This window comes from Leptodactylus fuscus, chromosome 6 (assembly GCF_031893055.1).
Source record: "Leptodactylus fuscus isolate aLepFus1 chromosome 6, aLepFus1.hap2, whole genome shotgun sequence".
Taxonomy (NCBI): domain Eukaryota; kingdom Metazoa; phylum Chordata; class Amphibia; order Anura; family Leptodactylidae; genus Leptodactylus; species Leptodactylus fuscus.
Window position 1 is genome coordinate 185,734,544 of NC_134270.1, and position 21,537 is coordinate 185,756,080.

Genomic DNA, 21,537 nt, shown 5'->3' on the forward strand with positions numbered 1-21,537 from the left:
TTAGCCACAGTGCCATGGGCTTTGCACTTCTTACTGACACTGCGCACGGTAGACACAGGAACATTCAGGGCTTTGGAGATGGACTTGTAGCCTTGAGATTGCTCAGACTTCCTCACAATTTTGCTTCTCAAGTCCTCAGACAGTTCGTTGGTCTTCCTTCTTTTCTCCATGCTCAATGTGGTCACACAAGGACACAGGACAGAGGTGGAGTCAACTTTAATACATTTCAACTGGCTGCAAGTGTGATTTAGTTATTGCCACCACCTGTTAGGTGCCTCAGGTAAGTAACAGGTGCTGGTAATTACACTAATTACAGAAGCATCACATGATTTATCAAACAGTGCCAATACTTTTGTCCACCCCCTTTTTTATGTTTGCTGTGGAATTATATCCAATTTGGCTTTTTGACAATTCTTTTTGTGGTTTTCCATTGAAGACAAATTAAATGAAGAAAATACCAAAGAATTTGTGACTGTAATCATTATCTGGAAGAACACGAGGATTATCTGACAGAAGTGCAGGGGGGCCAATACTTTTGGCCAACACTGTATATATACACACACACACATATATATATATATATATACACACACACACATATACACACACACAAGACCCTGTTCACACTGACATCATTGCAGGAGCCGCGTCTGATATGAGGGATCCGCTGACTAGGACTGGATTCACACACAGTCATTGCTGCAGTTTTCTCTCCTGCGTTACTGACAAATCCTGCATGTGTGACTTCACCCCAACAGACGGATCCCATTAACGTGAGCCCTACAGTATAATGGACACCTGATGGTGGGGCCCGACCTGGTGGTCACTGACTAACACAAGTGCTGAGTACATGAGGTAAGACACAGCGCCACTCACTGGCCATGGCTGGGACTGCAGCAGTCAGTGGCATTGTAGTACCCGTGTGTGACCACCAGAGGGGGCACCATCCTGTCCTGCACATTATTACCCTTTGTGATGCAAATCAAATCAAATCAAAAAATGCTTTATTGGCACGTCCGAATAGGTATTTGGCATTGCCAAAGCTAGTAAAGTGTGTGTGTGTGTGTGGGGGGGGGAGTTGGGTTGGGTGGGTGGTGGGTATGGGGGGGGGTTTGGGTTATAACAGTCCATGGAGTCTCATCTTCCTCTTCGTTGGTGACTGCTATATGGGGGGGGGGTTGGAGGTGGGGTGGGGCAGGGCGGTTGGTTTGGGGTATAACAGTCCGTGGAGTCTCGTCTTCCTCTTCGTTGGTGACTGCTATATGGGGAGGTGGGGGCGGGGCGGGTGTTTTGGGATAAATATAACAGTCTGTGGAGTCTCATCTTCCTCTGGTTTGGTGACAGCTGGACACGTATTGGGCAGCGATCTCCACAGTGGCTTCTTCTTCTCCCAGTAGGATGTGGAGTTTCCTCTTCTCGTCTGCAGATCTGAAGTCTGGGATGTGGGCAGAGAGTCTTTGGTAGTAGACGGCCCTCACAGCTGAGTATTTGGTGCAGTGTAGCAGGAAGTGGGTCTGGTCTTCTAGGGCCCCCTGGTCACAGTGCTGGCACAGTCTCTTCTCCCGTGGCTTGTACGTCTGCCTGTATCGCCCCGTCTCTATCTCTAGGTTGTGGGCGCTCAGTCTGTACCGGCTCAGGGTCTGTCTGTGCTTGGGGTGGCGTATTCTCTCCAGGTAGGTGGCCATGGTGTAGTCCCTTTGTAGGGATTGGTACACATTGGTGAGTTTCTTGGAGTTATTTATTTCGTTTCTCCATTCTTCAATGTACCGCTCTCTGTTTGCCTCTGTGGTCGCCTTTATTTCGGCCTTGGTTATCATCTGTTGGTGTTTTTGGTTTGGTGGTTGGCTGCTGTTTGGTTGGTGAGTGTCTGGTTTGCTCAGGTGGCTTAGCCATGCTTGGTGGTGGTAGGAGTCGGGCTTGCTCACCTGGATGTGTGCCTGGAAAGCTAGCGCCCTCTTCTGTATGGTGAGCCATAGGGGGAGTCTGCCTAGCTCTGCCCTGCAGGCCATGTTGGAGGTGTTGCGATGGACATGGAGCAGGTATTTGCAGAACTCCAGGTGGAAGTTCTCTGTTGGGCTGGAATCCCACTTTGACTGGTCTGGGTAGGTGGCTGGGCCCCAAACCTCGCTGCCATAGAGAAGGATCGGGGAGATGACAGCGTCAAATATCTTCAGCCAGACCCTCACCGGTGGTTTGAGGTGGTACAGTTGTCTTCTGATGGCGTAGAAGGTTCTGCAGGCTTTTGCTTTCAGGGTTTCTATTGCTGCTTTGAAGCTTCCTGATTGGCTGAGCTCCAGCCCCAGGTAGGTGTAGCTGTTGGTTTTCTCCAGTGTGGAGCCGTTCAGTGTGAATTGTGGGGTGGTGGAGGCTTTATTGTGGCCCTTCTTCTGAAATACCATGATTTTGGTCTTCTTCTGGTTGATGGGTAGGGCCCATGTGGTGCTGAATTTTTCCAGCACTGACAGGCTTTCTTGGAGGTCTTTCTCGGTGGGGGCCAGGAGTAGGAGGTCATCGATGCTATCCATGTACTATGGACCCCCCGTGCACCAGGTCGGGGTCGTTCTATGATGTCACAATATGTCGATATTCTCAGCTAAGATCAGGATTACACAGAGGTGTAAGAAGAAGCCCCGGGGCCCAATGTATAACCTGCTAGGGGGCCCCATCCCACCATGTGTCAGCAGGTATATGGGGCCCACTCATAGACCAGGGCCCGGTAGTAACGGCCACCTCTGCACCCCGATATCTAGGCCCCTACTTGCAGTAACTCCCCCCACCACATATTACATAGCACAGAAATCTTTCCTGGAAAGCAGCTGAAGGGATTACAGCCGGAGCACAGGGGATTGGGGTCAGTAACATGTGCTGAGGCTCGTGATGTGGCCGCTAGTCACGTCTATCCAGGGGCTGTGACCTACTAATAAGTCCTGGGGCCCACAGATGGGGATGTGTGTCAGACTGCAGGGGCCCGACCACGGGGCTCTCATGTATGTGGACGGGGCTGCACTGACAGTCAGATCTGCATTTCAAGCAGTTAGATCTGAGACGGCTCCGACATCAAACTCTTCTGGTCCTCAGTGACAAGGTTTAGGCTGTAACGTTCCGTCCTGACCAGTTCTACCTTGTACCTCTCACTGCCGTAACCAGACCGCCGACATCTTACTTTACTTCCTTCAGTGACTCGGTCACAATTTTGTCTTCAGCCTCAGACGAGATCTCGGGGTCGGCCTTGCACTCTTGTATATGAGGTCACTTCTTTGGGGGGGGGGGGTCTGAGACAGAAGCCTGACCCTCCTCATGGAGCAGAGCTCTCAGGTCTCCCGTTGTCAGCACATTGGGGGCTTATTACAGTATATAATACATTTCTATCAGGTTTAGATTTCGGAGATTCCTTGTTTCTATTCGTAAAGCGAAAGAAAGTGCACAAGGAAGTTACAACAAAGGCATCGACCATGTTACCCGGCCTCACGGGGACTGCGAGGGCGACCACAGACACCTACCTAATACAGCTTGGCCTCCTCCATGTCCCCACTATCCTGTAATCCGGGATCTTGGTCAGATTGACCTCATTTGGTGATGCTGAGGTCACAGTGAGACGGCAACAAGGAGGTCTGGGCCGAGCAGAAGGAGAGAAGACGGCAAGGCCCGGAGCCTGAAGAACATCAGTGTAATACACGGCTCAGAGTAAGGAAGGGCCTGAGAACCTGAAGGTGTGAGCCCAGACGGAGACCGAGAAGACCGGGACACGACCAAAATAAAGCCCCGCACCCCCGACATCTTACAAGTCACTTTATTATTGGTAAAAACCACAGAAAAATAAGATTCTCCCCTCGTGTAAGAGACAACGCAGACAATATATACACTATATATAAGAGAGAGTACAGTACATGTTATACACACATATGAGAGTAGACGTTATATGCACATACATGTTATATACACACATAAGAGACAGTAGACATTATATACACACATATATAAGAGACAGTGCACATGTTATATACATATATATAGTAGACGTATATACTCGCTGCTCACAGGGCATGTGCACACTATGCGGCTGCGTCCAACTCATGTACATAAGATATATATATATTTACACTGCTACCTAGGCCCGTATATATATACAGTCATGTACAGGCCGCCTGTTTACAGGTATATACATAATGACATGTGCTGTATATACAGGATAGTGCTGGTGTAACATACGGTATTATGGTTATTCAGATGCAGCGGTCCGGGCCTGCTGGGAGTTGTAGTCCTGCAGCGTTCAGCAGGTTGTGCAGGCGATGGCGGACGTCTCCTGTAATATCCCCATCACTGAGCAAGAAAGGTCGCCAAATACTGAAGGGACAGATAAACGTAACGCACATATGACGCACGGCTAACCGCGTCAACGTATAGAGGTAGCGAGCTGGGTAAGTGGTGAGACCCAAAAAGAACTGGTCAGAGCGCAGGGGCGGAGGCAGAATACTGGTGCAGCCCCGCAAGGGACCGGATACTGGAGCAGCCCCGCAACGGACCGGACACTGGTGCAGCCCCGCAACGGACCGGACACTGGTGCAGCCCCGCAACGGACCGGACACTGGTGCAGCCCCGCAACGGACCGGACACTGGTGCAGCCCCGCAACGGACCGGACACTGGTGCAGCCCCGCAACGGACCGGATACTGGAGCAGCCCCGCAACGGACCGGACACTGGTACAGCCCCGCAACGGACCGGACACTGGTGCAGCCCCGCAACGGACCGGATACTGGAGCTACCAGATGTGCAGATATTACCAGGAGTTCTCAGAAATATAAAAGCACCAAATGATTATAATGAAGAATATAAAACCTGAATCTATAAAATCTGCACAGGGACCCGTGTCAGACAAGGAAGGATTGGGGTGGGGGTGGGGGTGGGTGACTCACCTGGATCTGCACTGGTCGGGAAGGACGGGGCTCTGCACTGGCATTAGTCAGGGGACGACGCACCTGGATCTGTGCCAGTCAGGGATGGACACACACACTCTACACCTGTATCTGCAGCGATCGGGCCGTGCTGCTCCTGTATCTGCATCATTGGGAAGGAATGGGACTCTACACCTGTATCTGCAGCGTTAGGGGAAGACGGTGGTGCACCTGTATTTGCCCCAATTGGGGTGGTGCTGCACCTACATGTGCACCAGTCAGGAAGGGGGTGGAGGGTGCTGCACCTGTATTTGCCCCGGTCACAGGGTGCTGCACCTGTATCTGCAAGAGTCGGGGGGGCGCTGCACCTGTACCAGTCATGAGGTGCTGCACCAATATCTGCAGGAGTTGGGGGGGGGGCGCTGCACCTGTACCAGTCATGAGGTGCTGCACCAATATCTGCAGGAGTTGGGGGGGGCGCTGCACCTGTACCAGTCATGAGGTGCTGCACCAATATCTACAGCAGTCGGGGGGCGCTGCACCTGTATGTCCTTCCCTCGGGGTGCTACACCTGCACCTCTAACATTGCTCTTGTGGTCAGACCGTGCAGGCGCCTGGACTTTGCACCTCACAGGTCCTGCACTGTAGGGGCCCCAGGAGCCGAGTGACAGCTTTGCTCCTCTGCTTGCAGTCAGTGAATGTGAACGCGCTGAGATCTGCTGCACCTGTATATGGAGGCTCCGGGGAGTGATGTGCTGGTGATGTCAGGTCTCACAGAGAATACACTGTAACAGCCCCTCAGCTGTGTGAATACAATCATCATGGAGGTAACGTGGCCTTCGGGTGACCACCAATCTGCCTGTCAGTCACATGACCTGCTGAAAGGATAGGAGGAGTCTACAAAATGGGCGGTCCTTATACCCTCATCTTGGCCCGGGGCAGCACAGGGTGCACTACTAGCACACAGCGCCCTCTGAGGTTATTGTACTTTATGAGGCTGGTTACTAGGTGCTCACGCTCCGATCTCTCGATCAGTCACCGGGCTCTTTCCCAGGGTCCTCTCCAGCTTGCGGTGCTTCCTGGGAGCGGCTGCGGGTGGCGCTGGCGGGTCCTCGCGTAGGACTTGCTTGATGCGTTGTATACACACATTGGTGGCGTTTCGTGTCTCCTGTGACAGGTGCGCGAGAGTCAGGAAGCCGTGAGGGAGGTCGTCGACTACTTTCAGGGTGACCGGACGGTTGAGGGCGCGCAGACGCTTGGCAAACATCACAGAGTCATCGAGCATCGGGTCCAGGGCACAAGCCTGTGAAAAGAGAAGAAAAGGGCATCAGAGGCGGCATCAGGGGCATGTACCATAGGGTAACACAGGACTGGGGGGCATCCTGGCGGCAGTACTCACCACAATGTGCAGTGGGGGCAGACCTTGCAGCATGCTGTCAGGTGCCAGGAGGGGTGACATGTAGGGGTTGTTTACAATGGCAGACGTCTGTAGGCTCATGTTGGCCACCCCATTCTGGGAGCGCAGAGGCTGGAACCCCTCAGGGAACCCCAGCGAGTAGTAGCCGGACCTGTCCTCAGGTAAGTGCACTGGAGGTATGTTCTCCTTGGAGTGTGTCGCGGGGTCTCGGTCGGCGGAGTGCGTTGTGAGGTCTCTGTCGGTGGAGTGCGTTGCGAGGTCTCTGTCGGTGGAGTGCGTTGCGAGGTCTCTGTCGGTGGAGTGCGTTGCGAGGTCTTGGTCGGTGAAGGTCTCGCCCTCACTCTCAGTCAGGAAGAAATTGACCTGTTCCTGCGGGCTGTTTAGGGAGTGCCGCTCGCCTGCATCGGGGCAGGACTGGATAGACGGGGGCGGTGGTGAAGGCTGGCTCCGCCCACTGCTGCCCTCTGACCTGGTCTGGGCTCCTCTTTGGCTGTTGTGCTGGCTCAGGCCTCCAGAGCTGCGCTCGCTGTACTGGTGTCGGCTGAGGTCCTGAATGGTCTTGCTCTTCAGGGACACCCGCCTGTTTATCGCCTCCTCGCCCGCCAGCGCGGCCTCTGATACACTTTTCCTCATGGTCTCTGAAATACGGATATGTAGAAAAGTTAGATCCATCCAGGCAGCGCCTCACAGGGGCCCCGGGGGCCACATCACTCACCAGGACTGGTCTTCTCCTTATTACCCTCCATGAGATTGCTCAGCCAGGAGGCCGCGCCCTGACGGATGTCTCGAAGAAACAAGGCGGTTCCTCTCTTCACTTGGTTGACGGCACTCAGCTTCTCAAGACTTTGCTCCTCTACCGGGACCCGCTCGGTGCCTGCAGGAGACAAGACGTTAGGTGTTGATATGACCAGGGGAAGAGGATATGGGTGATGTCACCAGTGGTAGAGGATATGGGGGATGTCACCAGTGATGGAGGATATGGGGGATGTCACCAGTGGTAGAGGATATGGGGGATGTCACCAGGGGTAGAGGATATGGGGGATGTCACCAGGGGTAGAGGATATGGGGGATGTCACCAGTGATGGAGGATATGGGGGATGTCACCAGTGATGGAGGATATGGGGGATGTCACCAGTGGTAGAGGATATGGGTGATGTCACCAGTGGTAGAGGATATGGGGGATGTCACCAGTGGTAGAGGATATGGGGGATGTCACCAGTGATGGAGGATATGGGTGATGTCACCAGTGATGGAGGATATGGGGGATGTCACCAGTGGTAGAGGATATGGGGGATGTCACCAGTGGTAGAGGATATGGGTGATGTCACCAGTGATGGAGGATATGGATGATGTCACCAGTGGTAGAGGATATGGGGGATGTCACCAGTGATGGAGGATATGGGTGATGTCACCAGTGGTAGAGGATATGGGGGATGTCACCAGTGATGGAGGATATGGGTGATGTCACCAGTGATGGAGGATATGGGGGATGTCACCAGTGATGGAGGATATGGGTGATGTCACCAGTGGTAGAGCATATGGGGGATGTCATCAGTGATGGAGGATATGGGTGATGTCACCAGTGGTAAAGGATATGGCGGATGTCACCAGTGATGGAGGATATGTGGGATGTCACCAGTGGTAGAGGATATGGGGGATGTCACCAGTGATGGAGGATATGGGGGATGTCACCAGTGGTAGAGCATATGGGGGATGTCATCAGTGATGGAGGATATGGGTGATGTCACCAGTGGTAGAGCATATGGGGGATGTCATCAGTGATGGAGGATATGGGTGATGTCACCAGTGGTAAAGGATATAGCGGATGTCACCAGTGATGGAGGATATGGGGGATGTCACCAGTGATGGAGGATATGTGGGATGTCACCAGTGGTAGAGGATATGGGGGATGTCACCAGTGATGGAGGATATGGGGGATGTCACCAGTGATGGAGGATATGGGGGATGCCACCAGTGATGGAGGATATGGGGGATGTCACCAGTGATGGAGGATATGGGGGATGTCACCAGTGATGGAGGATATGGGGGATGTCACCAGTGATGGAGGATATGTGGGATGTCACCAGGGGTAGAGGATATGGGGGATGTCACCAGTGATGGAGGATATGGGGGATGTCACCAGTGGTAGAGCATATGGGGGATGTCATCAGTGATGGAGGATATGGGTGATGTCACCAGTGGTAGAGCATATGGGGGATGTCATCAGTGATGGAGGATATGGGTGATGTCACCAGTGGTAAAGGATATGGCGGATGTCACCAGTGATGGAGGATATGTGGGATGTCACCAGTGGTAGAGGATATGGGGGATGTCACCAGTGATGGAGGATATGGGGGATGTCACCAGTGATGGAGGATATGGGTGATGTCACCAGTGATGGAGGATATGGGGGATGTCACCAGTGGTAGAGGATATGGGTGATGTCACCAGTGGTAGAGGATATGGGGGATGTCACCAGTGATGGAGGATATGGGTGATGTCACCAGTGATGGAGGATATGGGTGATGTCACCAATGATGGAGGATATGGGAGATGTCACCAGTGGTAGAGCATATGGGGGATTTCATGAGTGATGGAGGATATGGGTGATGTCACCAGTGGTAGAGGATATGGGGGATGTCACCAGTGGTAGAGGATATGGGGGATGTCACCAGTGGTAGAGGATATGGGGGATGTCACCAGTGATGGAGGATATGGGGGATGTCACCAGTGATGGAGGATATGGGGGATGTCACCAGTGATGGAGGATATGGGGGATGTCACCAGTGATGGAGGATATGGGGGATGTCACCAGTGATGGAGGATATGGGGGATGCCACCAGTGATGGAGGATATGGGGGATGTCACCAGTGGTAGAGGATATGGGGGATGTCACCAGTGATGGAGGATATGGGTGATGTCACCAGTGGTAGAGCATATGGGGGATGTCACCAGTGGTAGAGGATATGGGGGATGTCACCAGTGGTAGAGGATATGGGGGATGTCACCAGTGATGGAGGATATGGGTGATGTCACCAGTGGTAGAGCATATGGGGGATGTCACCAGTGGTAGAGGATATGGGGGATGTCACCAGTGGTAGAGGATATGGGGGATGTCAGCAGTGATGGAGGATATGGGTGATGTCACCAGTGGTAGAGCATATGGGGGATGTCACCAGTGGTAGAGGATATGGGTGATGTCACCAGTGATGGAGGATATGTGGGATGTCACCAGTGGTAGAGGATATGGGGGATGTCACCAGTGATGGAGGATATGGGGGATGTCACCAGTGATGGAGGATATGGGTGATGTCACCAGTGATGGAGGATATGGGGGATGTCACCAGTGATGGAGGATATGGGTGATGTCACCAGTAGAGGATGGGGCCATTCTGCCCTATGTTCCGGGGCTCGCTATGCTATATATGAATAACATACGTGGAAAACATTGCGACTGGAGCATTACCTGCGTAGGCGCTGAGACACTTGGACAGGACACTGAGGGGCAGCAGCGGGTCCATGAGGGTCAGTAAGCGGGAGGGGGATGCTGTAGCCTGCAGTAATGTGGCCGGGTAGGCGACCATGATACCGTCTGGTAATCTGATGCCCACAGAGGCGGCGCGGAGCGCAACGGTGATACAAAGGTTCCCGCCAGCGCTGTCACCAGCCAGACAGACCCGCTCTCCTGTAGAGCCTGCAAGGAAGGAGGGAGACATGAAGCAGCCGTATATCATATACTGACGGAATGCACACGTCACTGTGAACATGGCGGACTATCATCAGAGCCACTGTAGTATACAGGAATACCAAACCACGTATACTGTATACAGCGAGCCTGGCCTCACAGAGGGTAGGTGTAGTATACAGGAATAGCACAGCACGTATACCCTATATAGCGCTGCACACACACAGTATAATGCGCTCCACTCACCCAGCAGGCGGCAGTGCTGCAGGGCCCAGCAGTACGCATAGAAGCATTCCTCCAGGGCCCTCGGGAAGGGAGCCTCCGGGGCCAGAGAGTAATCCACAGACAAAATGGGGGCCTCCAGCTCCTGCGCCCACGTCCTCAGGTAAGGTTCATGAGACTTGGACGTCTGGGCCACAAAACCTCCCCCATGGAAGTGAATAATGAGGTGCGGAGAGAGCGGGGCGGGGCGGGATCGGAGGCGCAGGTCCAGGCTCAGCGGGCCCTCGGGTTTGGAGAAAGCGTTCAGTTCATCACTTTCCTGAAACAAAGATGGGAGGAGAGGTGAGGAGAACGCGACAACCAGAGTGTGTCTGACAACGACAAGGCCTCCACCATGTGAGAATTTTGCGGCCCCTGCACAGGTCACAGATCGGGAGGAGGAGGCGGCTCCTTCACTGTGTAGAGTCAGACTGTGCTGCAGAGTCAGGTCAGGACTGAAGTAACGAGAAGAGACGGCTCTCTGTGTGTGACAACTCCTTACTGCTGCGCCAGTGCCGTCACCTCCATTACTGCCCCGGGCCCCAGAGGGGGAGACAGAAGCCGGCAGTGGAGCGGGGCCCTGTAATGTACAACTAACCCCATACACTCTCTTCTTACTGACGCGGGGTCTTATGTTCTGCTCCACACACCCCCACAGCAGGGTCAGGGCCTTGTTCTCACTGCTAGTAGGGTTCAGCCGATCTTGACTTTTCAGGATCGATTTTGAAATCCGATTTCCGATCATTTTTCATTCGAACCCAATTCCGATCCCAATGCAAGTCAATGGGATTATTTTACTAATCGGAGATCGGATTTTAAAAACAATCCTATTCACTATAAAGCATGGAGTCTAACAAGTGAACGCTTTTATTGTTAGAATCCACGCTGTGTAGTGATTGGCTTATAATCCTCTGGCTACTTAGTCCCCCCTGGTGTCCACTTACCTGCAGAGATGGCTGCTCCGGTGCCCGGTGTTCTCGTTCTTCTTCGCCTCTTTGCCCCCGCCTCCAAGGTTAGGAGAGTGTGGGCGGGTACTGGGAGGGTCACGTCACGTCTCCCCGCTCTGTACCCGCCCACACTCTCCTAAGCCACAAGCCCTGCCTTCTTCCTAGCTCTTTAACTCTAACCCGGGAGGCGGGGGCAGCGAGGAGAAGAACGAGAACACCGGAGCAGCCATCTCTGCAGGTAAGTAGCTACTAGAGATGTTAGATAGTCTCCCATTAGAATGAATGGACGCAGCCAGCGCACAAGGGGTTAAGGCTGTGTGCCGGCTGCTTCCATTCATTCCTATGGAACCGCAGCGGAGCCTTCACACTGAGTATACACTGCGCTCAGAATGAGTGGAGCATATACTCAGTGTGAAGGCTAACAGTGTTAGCTTTTCCCACAATGCTTGGCCAGTAGCAAAGCATTGTGAGAAATAATCACCGATCTCGATCCCACCTAAAAAGATCGTATTTGGAATTCCGATGGCGATTGTGAAATTTTCTCGATCGCCAATTGGAATCCGATCTTTTCCGAATACGACCGCTCAACCCTAGTGTTATACATAGAGCACCACGCACTGCCCTGCAGACGTACAAGGACTCCAAGCACATAAGGATATATAGGGGAGGGTCTCGCTTGGGGGGGGGGGGGAGATGTCACCTACCTGCCCCTCCCGCAGCTGGTATGAGATGAGGCGCAGATGTACAGGGCCAGGGCCAGTGTGGGCGACCGGAGGATTGATGGTGACCGTGCGGTGCGGATCCGAGGACAGCGGCATCTCCAAGGGCTCGGGGGGCACCGTCAGCGTCTTATTGATGCGCATTGTAGTGGAAGCGATACCGACCAGAGACTGCCGGGAGAGAAAAGAGACAGATGGGTAAGAGACAGAAGAGACAGCATGGGTAAGAGAGACAGAAGAGAAGAGACTGCAAGAGATAGAGAGAGAGAACATGGAGTGTATCCATTATATCACCGGCCTAATCCTCTCTCACAATTCTTCTGTTGTCAGGATCTCTGCTTGTTGTCAGTGACAGGGACATTCTCATTTCCAGAGTAAGACTGAGAACCTGCTCACAGCTGAGGGGTTGGCACAGTCCTATACAATTCTATACAGTCCTATACACTCCTATATACTCCTCTACAGTCCTATATACTTCTATGCACTCCTATACACTCCTATATAGGCCTATATACTTCTATGCACTCCTATACAGTCCTATACACTCCTATATACTTCTATACACTTCTATACAGTCCTATATACTTCTATACACTCCTATACACTCCTATACAGTCCTATACACTTCTATACAGTCCTATATACTTCTATACACTCCTATACACTCCTATATACTTCTACAGTCCTATACACTTCTATGCAGTCCTATACACTCCTATAGTCCTATACAGTCCTATATAGTCCTATGCACTTCTATACACTCCTATACACTTCTATACAGTCCTATATACTTCTATACAGTCCTATATACTTCTATACAGTCCTATATACTTCTATACAGTCCTATATACTTCTATACAGTCCTATACACTTCTATACAGTCCTATACACTTCTATACAGTCCTATATACTTCTATACAGTCCTATACACTTCTATATAGTCCTATACACTCCTATATACTATTATACACTCCTATATACTTCTATACAATCCTATATACTTCTATACAGTCCTATACACTCCTATACAGTCATATACACTCCTATACAGTCCTATGCACTCCTATACAGTCCTATGCACTTCTATACAGTCCTATACACTCCTATACAGTCCTATGCACTCCTATACAGTCCTATACACTTCTATACAGTCCTATATACTTATATACAGTCCTATATACTGCTATACAGTCCTATACAGTCCTATGCACTTCTATACAGTCCTATACACTTCTATACAGTCCTATATACTTCTATACAGTCTTATATTTTTCTATACAGTCCTATATACTTCTATACAGTCCTATATACTTCTATACAGTCCTATACAGTCCTATGCACTCCTATACACTTCTATACAGTCCTATACACTTCTATACAGTCCTATACACTTCTATACAGTCCTATACACTTCTATACAGTCCTATATACTTCTATACAGTCCTATATACTTCTATACAGTCCTATACACTTCTATACAGTCCTATATACTTCTATACAGTCCTATATACTTCTATACAGTCCTATGCACTTCTATACAGTCCTATACACTTCTATACAGTCCTATACACTTCTATAGTCATATATACTTCTATACAGTCCTATATACTTCTATACAGTCCTATATACTTCTATACAGTCCTATACACTTCTATACAGTCCTATACAGTCCTATGCACTTCTATACAGTCCTATACACTTCTATACAGTCCTATACACTTCTATACAGTCCTATACACTTCTATATAGTCCTATACACTCCTTTATACTTCCATACAGTCCTATACACTTCTATACACTTCCATACAGTCCTATACACTTCTATGCACTCCTATACAGTCCTATATACTTCTATGCACTCTCCAATATACTTCTATACAGTCCTATACACTTCTATACAGTCCTATACACTTCTATACAGTCCTATACACTTCTATGCACTCCTATACAGTCCTATATAATTCTATGCACTCTCCAATATACTTCTATACAGTCCTATACACTTCTATACAGTCCTATACACTTCTATACAGTCCTATACACTTCTATACAGTCCTATACACTTCTATACAGTCCTATACACTTCTATACACTCCTATATACTTCTATACACTCTCCAATATACTTCTATACAGTCCTATACACTTCTATACAGTCCTATACACTTCTATACAGTCCTATACACTTCTATACAGTCCTATATACTTCTATACAGTCCTATACACTTCTATACAGTCCTATACACTTCTATACAGTCCTATACACTTCTATACAGTCCTATACACTTCTATACACTCCTATACACTTCTATACACTCCTATACACTTCTATACACTCCTATACACTTCTATACAGTCCTATACACTTCTATGCACTCCTATACACTTCTATACAATCTTATATACTTCTATACAGTCCTATATACTTCTATACAGTCCTATATACTTCTATACAGTCCTATACACTCCTATACACTCCTATACACTTCTATACACTTCTATACACTCCTATACACTCTATACACTTCTATACACTCCCTATACAGTCCATACACTTCTATACAGTCCTATATACTTCTATACACTCCTATATACTTCTATATAGTCCTATACACTTCTATATAGTCCTATACACTCCTATATACTATTATACACTCCTATATACTATTATACACTCCTATATACTTCTATACAGTCCTATATACTTCTATACAGTCCTATATACTTCTATACAGTCCTATATACTTCTATACAGTCCTATATACTTCTATACAGTCCTATACACTTCTATACAGTCCTATACACTCCTATACAGTCCTATACACTTCTATACAGTCCTATACACTCCTATACACTCCTATACAGTCCTATGCACTCCTATACAGTCCTATACACTTCTATACAGTCCTATATACTTCTATACAGTCCTATATACTTCTATACACTCCTATATACTTCTATATAGTCCTATACACTCCTATATACTATTATACACTCCTATATACTATTATACACTCCTATATACTTCTATACAATCCTATATACTTCTATACAGTCCTATATACTTCTATACAGTCCTATATACTTCTATACAGTCCTATATACTTCTATACAGTCCTATACACTTCTATACAGTCCTATACACTCCTATACAGTCATATACACTCCTATACAGGCCTATGCACTCCTATACAGTCCTATACACTTCTATACGGTCCTATACACTTCTATACAGTCCTATATACTTCTATACAGTCCTATACACTTCTATACAGTCCTATGCACTTCTATACAGTCCTATACACTTCTTTACAGTCCTATATACTTCTATACACTCCTATATACTTCTATATAGTCCTATACACTCCTATATACTATTATACACTCCTATGCACTTCTATACAGTCCTATATACTTCTATACAGTCCTATATACTTCTATACCCTTGTATACACTTCCGTACAGTCGCCCGGTCACTCACCGTCAGCACCTCCATCTCGGTGATGTTCCAGAAGGCTTTCCAGAAGTTCACGTCCAGGTTCTGAGTGATTCTCTCAAACTCTGCGCCCCGGAGCTCGGGATCGATGGCGTACCGGCCGCTGATAAAGAAGGAACTGGCGGCGACACCTGCGGAGGGGGAGGGGCGCGTGAGGCGGCCATCATAGATACAAGAGAGGAGAGAGCACAACATGGCAGCCACTGTGTAGACATAGCAGACTTACCGTAATAGGTGGAGAGCGCCCCCTCCGCTGTCAGTGAGAGCATGGCGAGGAGGAAGAGGGGAGAGAGTCACATGGTACCAAACACAAGTGTCTGCACACGTGCAAATATAAAGACTATACACAGCAAGGAGCCGACAGAAGATGGCTGCCGGGGCCAGACACGTACAGTACAGTGCCCGTACACTAGGGGGCGCTCACAGCACTGCGGACAGTGCGGCCTCTATTACACAGTGACCTGTACACTAGGGGGCGCTCACAGCACTGCAGATAGTACAGTGACCCGTACACACAAGGTGCTCCGCATACACTGAGACATACAGTCCAGCGGCCTCAGGGGGCAGCGCGGACCCCCCAATACGGAGACTTACTTATTCCAGATTCATGTCGCTTGTAGTTCTCCCCAAACGATACGAGCCCGATGGAGATGGTCTGCAGGAACGGGCGGATGGACGGGGTGAACTGGAAGAGCAAAAACAAGGAGAGGAAAGAGGAAAAGTCAAAACTAAGGTTAAAGGTCAAGAGAAGAGGATAAGCTGGGGGGTCAAAGGTCGGACATACAGGAAGCCACATGTGAGAAGGAGGAAGACTTTGGTTTGCTATGATACCACTCAGGACTGGACAAGGCCAAGTAACAGCGGTGCCTAAAGCGTCGTCGCCCCCTACAGGTGTCTGCAGAGGCGTGCGGTGCCCCGGGCCCCCTGTGTATACTCAGCACTGCAGTGTCAGGGCACCAGTAACCCGAATATAACGGCCCCCTCACTGATCCTGGCGACTCCTTAGTCACATCTATATGCGAAGATACGAGGACGGTCCCTAAATGAGTCACGTAACGGGCGTCACGAGGAGACACTGAGCGGCGGCGGCGGCCGGAGAGTCCCTGCAATCTCACTGCCATCTTATCACTGACACAGATAAGCCATGATGTCACCAAGAAGATCAAGGCTGCAGTGAAGGCCGAGGGCGGAGGAGGCGCAGGGCCGGGAATGTGCGGGGGAGGGAAAGTGACAGAGGGGCAGGGGGGGGGGGGGGGGGGTTGGGGGACAGTCATATGAGGGGGGCAGTTATAGGGCACACATAGGGGGGGGAGTCAGTCATAGGGGGGTCAGTCATATAGGGGGGTCAGTCATAGAGCACACATGAGGTCAGTCACTGGGCACATATAGGGGGGGGGTCAGTCATAGGGGGGTCAGTCATATGGGGGGGTCAGTCATAGAGCACACATGAGGTCAGTCACTGGGCACATATAGGGGGGGGGGTCAGTCATAGGGGGGTCAGTCATATGGGGGGGTCAGTCATATGGGGGGGTCAGTCATAGAGCACACATGAGGTCAGTCACTGGGCACATATAGGGGGGGGTCAGTCATATGGGGGGGGTCAGTCATAGAGGGGGCAGTTATAGGGAACATATGGGGGGGAGTCAGTCATAGGGGGGTCAGTCATATGGGGGGACAGTCATAGAGCACACATGAGGTCAGTCACTGGGCACATATAGGGGGGGGGTCAGTCATATGGGGGGGTCAGTCATAGAGGGGGCAGTTATAGGGCACACATATGGGGGGGTCAGTCATAGAGGGGGCAGTTATAGGGCACACATATGGGGGGGTCAGTCATAGAGGGGGCAGTTATAGGGCACACATATGGGGGGGTCAGTCATAGAGGGGGCAGTTATAGGGCACACATATGGGGGGGTCAGTCATAGAGGGGGCAGTTATAGGGCACACATATGGGGGGGTCAGTCATAGAGGGGGCAGTTATAGGGCACACATATGGGGGGGGTCAGTCATAGAGGGGGCAGTTATAGGGCACACATATGGGGGGACAGTCATAGAGGGGGCAGTTATAGGGCACACATAGGGGGGGAGTCAGTCATAGGGGGGTCAGTCATATGGGGGGACAGTCATAGAGCACACATGAGGTCAGTCATTGGGCACATATAGGGGGGGGTCAGTCATATGGGGGGGTCAGTCATAGAGGGGGCAGTTATAGGGCACACATAGGGGGGGGAGTCAGTCATAGGGGGGTCAGTCATATGGGGGGACAGTCATAGAGCACACATGAGGTCAGTCACTGGGCACATATAGGGGGGGGGTCAGTCATATGGGCAGGGGGTCAGTCATAGGTCACATATAGGGGGGGGGTCAGTCATATGGGCAGGGGGTCAGTCATAGGTCACATATAGGGGGGGGGGTCAGTCATAGAGGGGGCAGTTATAGGGCACACATAGGGGGGGAGTCAGTCATTGGGGGGTCAGTCATATGGGGGGACAGTCATAGAGCACACATGAGGTCAGTCACTGGGCACATATAGGGGGGGTGTCAGTCATAGGCCACATATGGGGGGGTCAGTCATATGGGGGGGTCAGTCATATGGGGGGGTCAGTCATAGAGCACATATGAGGTCAGTCATTGGGCACATATAGGGGGGGGTCAGTCATATGGGGGGGTCAGTCATAGAGCACATATGAGGTCAGTCATTGGGCACATATAGGGGGGGGGGGGGGTCAGTCATATGGGCAGGGGGTCAGTCATAGGTCACATATAGGGGGGGGGGTCAGTCATAGAGCCGTCCGTCCTGACTCTACCGCCTGGTAATGGCTATGCCGCGGTCGCCCCCACTCACCTGGAAGCCCAGACAGCGGCCATAGAAGCAGCCTTTGTGCATGGTGCTGTACTCCTTCAGGAACTCCTCGGACAGGCCGCGCTCCTGGCGAAAGAACAGGTCTCCATGACGATTGGCGGTGAGCAGCCGCTGTGCGAAACAGAGCAAGGCGCGGAGCTGCGTGAGGGCCGCACCGTAGGCCTCCAGCTCCGAGCAGTTGTGGGCCGCCCTGAAGAAGAGGCTACGGCGGCTGGCGGTGACATAGCGGCACTTGTGGAGGATGTGCTGGGTACAAGCCAAGACCACCTTCAGCAGGCTGCGGTAGCCGTTAGCGGGGGTGTCGGGGTCCAGGTCAAAGAGCGGACACACGGCGGCCAGGGCTCGCACCGCAGGCTCCAGACCGTGGGCTTGTTCTTGGATGCGGGTAAATGCCTGGACCAGCCGGGAGGAGACGTCAGAGCCCGACTCCCCAAAGTGAAGGATGTTCTCCTGGCACAGGGCGTCCACCGCCTGGAAGAGGGGCCGAGGATCCATCTGCTCGGGGGGCACAACCACCAAACCTAAAAGACAGGAAAGGAAGCTGAATATACAGGAATATCACCCGCAACGGAGGTAGCGTCGCCGCACAACAGACTGCACTCACCCAACAAGAGGACGGCGCCCGGTATCGGCCACATAGGCTGGAGCGCTGTGCACACCCTGCACTATATATAGAAATATCCCATCCTGGAAAAGCTGGGCACTACAATACCAGCCAGGGGTCAGCACTCAGCCTCTCTACAATCCCCTCCCCCATACAGCTGCTCTACAGGGCAACCTTGGAAGTCAGGGATGTGGAAAAGCTGGGTGACAGGCCCTGGAGACACAATGGTTTATACGGAGCAAAGAGAAGGAGAGAGAAGACGCCTTAAAGACGTACACGAGGTGGCGGAGACCGGGAGCTGTAGTACTGAGGATGGGGGCGACCATGTCCGAGCGCACCGCCTGTCAGCAGACACCAGCCTGCTCACTGTCACCTGTTACTCTCTGTTATCAGCCAGTTTAGGAGCTCCGACTCTAGTTCTAGACTGTCCAGAAAACTCGGGAGCCCTCGGTCCCAGCATCGCCTGCCACAACCTCAGAGACATGTGAGTGGCCCTTTAAGAGACGGCCTCGTAGTGGCAGGGACCCCCCCCCCCCCCCCCCCCCCGTCTTCCCCCCCGTCTTCCCCCATATCTGCCCCTTATCTAGAGGCGACAAGGACAAGGACGAGAAGAAACTACAAGGCGGCAGTAAGACTGAACCCCGGACCTACAACCCCCATCATCACCCTCATACCTGCACCGGGGACCGCAGACCTCTCGCTCCTCTCGGTGGATGGACTTTGCTTGGTCGCACAGTGACATCTCAGAGGCGGCCTCCTCACAGGGCTATAAACCCCGAGGAGGAGGGGGAGGAGGGAGCCGCAGCTGGAGCCGCCCACAGCCCTGGAGTCTCCTGAGGATGCACTGCCCATCCCTCAGTGCGCCCCCTACATATGAGACAGGGGCTGATCAGGGGGTTACGGCAGTGTTAGGCACGGTGCAGTCTGTATATCCATCACATTATACCCCTGAGCTGATATCATACAATGTCTGCCCTCTCTGGGCCCCCCCGGGTGTAGTTGGCTCGGTCCTGCCTGGTACCACGGCCTCACATGGTTGTACATGACATTGTGCCCTGTGTACAGAGTGGGCGAGGAGCGGCCGCAGCAACGGGACACGAGCCAGGAGAGGTCGCAACGTTATCAAGAAAAGCACAAAACTGTCCATCCAACCCAAACATACCGGGAAGGGGCAGAGACTATCTGGAATATTCCTTATAGCTGTCTAACTGTACACAACAGCGGTGTCCAATCTATAGGTGCCCATATACCAACCACATAGTCCCCCATATACCAACCATATAGTCCCACATATACCAACCATATAGTCCCCCCATATACCAACCACATAGTCCCCCCATATACCAACCATATAGTCCCCCCATATACCAACCATATAGTCCCCCATATACCAACCATATAGTCCCCCCATATACCAACCATATAGTCCCCCATATACCAACCATATAGTCCCCCCATATACCAACCATATAGTCCCCCCATATACCAACCATATAGTCCCCCCATATACCAACCATATAGTCCCCCATATACCAACCATATAGTCCCCCCATATACCAACCATATAGTCCTCCCATATACCAACCATATAGTCCCCCCATATACCAACCACATAGTCCCCCCATATACCAACCACATAGTCCCCCCATATACCAACCACATAGTCCCCCCATATACCAACCACATAGTCCCCCATATACCAACCACATAGTCCCCCCATATACCAACCATATAGTCCCACATATACCAACCACATAGTCCCCCCATATACCAACCACATAGTCCCCCCATATACCAACCATATAGTCCTCCCATATACCAACCACATAGTCCCCCCATATACCAACCACATAGTCCCCCCATATACCAACCACATAGTCCCCCCATATACCAACCACATAGTCCCCCCATATACCAACCACATAGTCCCCCCATATACCAACCACATAGTCCCCCCATATACCAACCATATAGTCCCCCCATATACCAACCACATAGTCCCCCATATACCAACCATATAGTCCCCCCATATACCAACCATATAGTCCCCCATATACCAACCATATAGTCCCCCCATATACCAACCATATAGTCCCCCCATATACCAACCATATAGTCCCCCATATACCAACCACATAGTCCCCCCATATACCAACCATATAGTCCCCCCATATACCAACCACATAGTCCCCCCATATACCAACCACATAGTCCCCCCATATACCAACCATATAGTCCCCCCATATACCAACCATATAGTCCCCCCATATACCAACCACATAGTCCCCCCATATACCAACCATATAGTCCCCCCATATACCAACTACATAGTCCCCCCATATACCAACCATATAGTCCCCCTGTCACGGAGCAAAGGTATACGTCCTTCCTCCGGAAAATATCTTGAATCAACAGGGACGCAAGAGGTCGGGAGACAACAGCAATTTATTGTAATCCACAAAGTTAGTAGCCGGCGGCGGTCACATCAACCGTAATAACAATAAGTCCACAGAAGTCACAATCCAATGATAGCTTTGGTTCCTTGGTCCTGTAACTAAATCCTGGCTCTCTGCAGAGCTGTGCACAGGCCGGCTAACACATACTAACTGCCAGCTACAACTATATACTAAGACTGTTACACCTATATCTGTGGG

The 21,537-nt window shown here is 51.0% G+C and overlaps 1 protein-coding gene across 3 annotated transcripts in view; it reads right to left on the minus strand.

Annotated features, from left to right (window-relative positions):
* Positions 1-3,774: 3,774 nt before the first annotated feature.
* The window catches only part of LIPE (lipase E, hormone sensitive type), a 56,637-nt gene continuing 38,874 nt past the window's right edge, over positions 3,775-21,537 (minus strand). For 2 of the 3 annotated variants that reach the window (XM_075278010.1, XM_075278012.1), the window contains exons 2-11: positions 18,262-18,800; positions 16,011-16,101; positions 15,643-15,669; positions 15,402-15,547; positions 11,907-12,092; positions 10,241-10,535; positions 9,776-10,003; positions 7,025-7,183; positions 6,292-6,947; positions 3,775-6,195 (exon numbers count right to left, since the gene is read on the minus strand). In XM_075278010.1, the coding sequence (XP_075134111.1) occupies positions 5,905-6,195; positions 6,292-6,947; positions 7,025-7,183; positions 9,776-10,003; positions 10,241-10,535; positions 11,907-12,092; positions 15,402-15,547; positions 15,643-15,669; positions 16,011-16,101; positions 18,262-18,800 (2,618 nt within the window). In that variant the 3' untranslated portion in view covers positions 3,775-5,904. The remainder of the gene's footprint in view (positions 6,196-6,291; positions 6,948-7,024; positions 7,184-9,775; positions 10,004-10,240; positions 10,536-11,906; positions 12,093-15,401; positions 15,548-15,642; positions 15,670-16,010; positions 16,102-18,261; positions 18,801-21,537) is intronic. The other variant, XM_075278011.1, reaches the window with a different exon arrangement.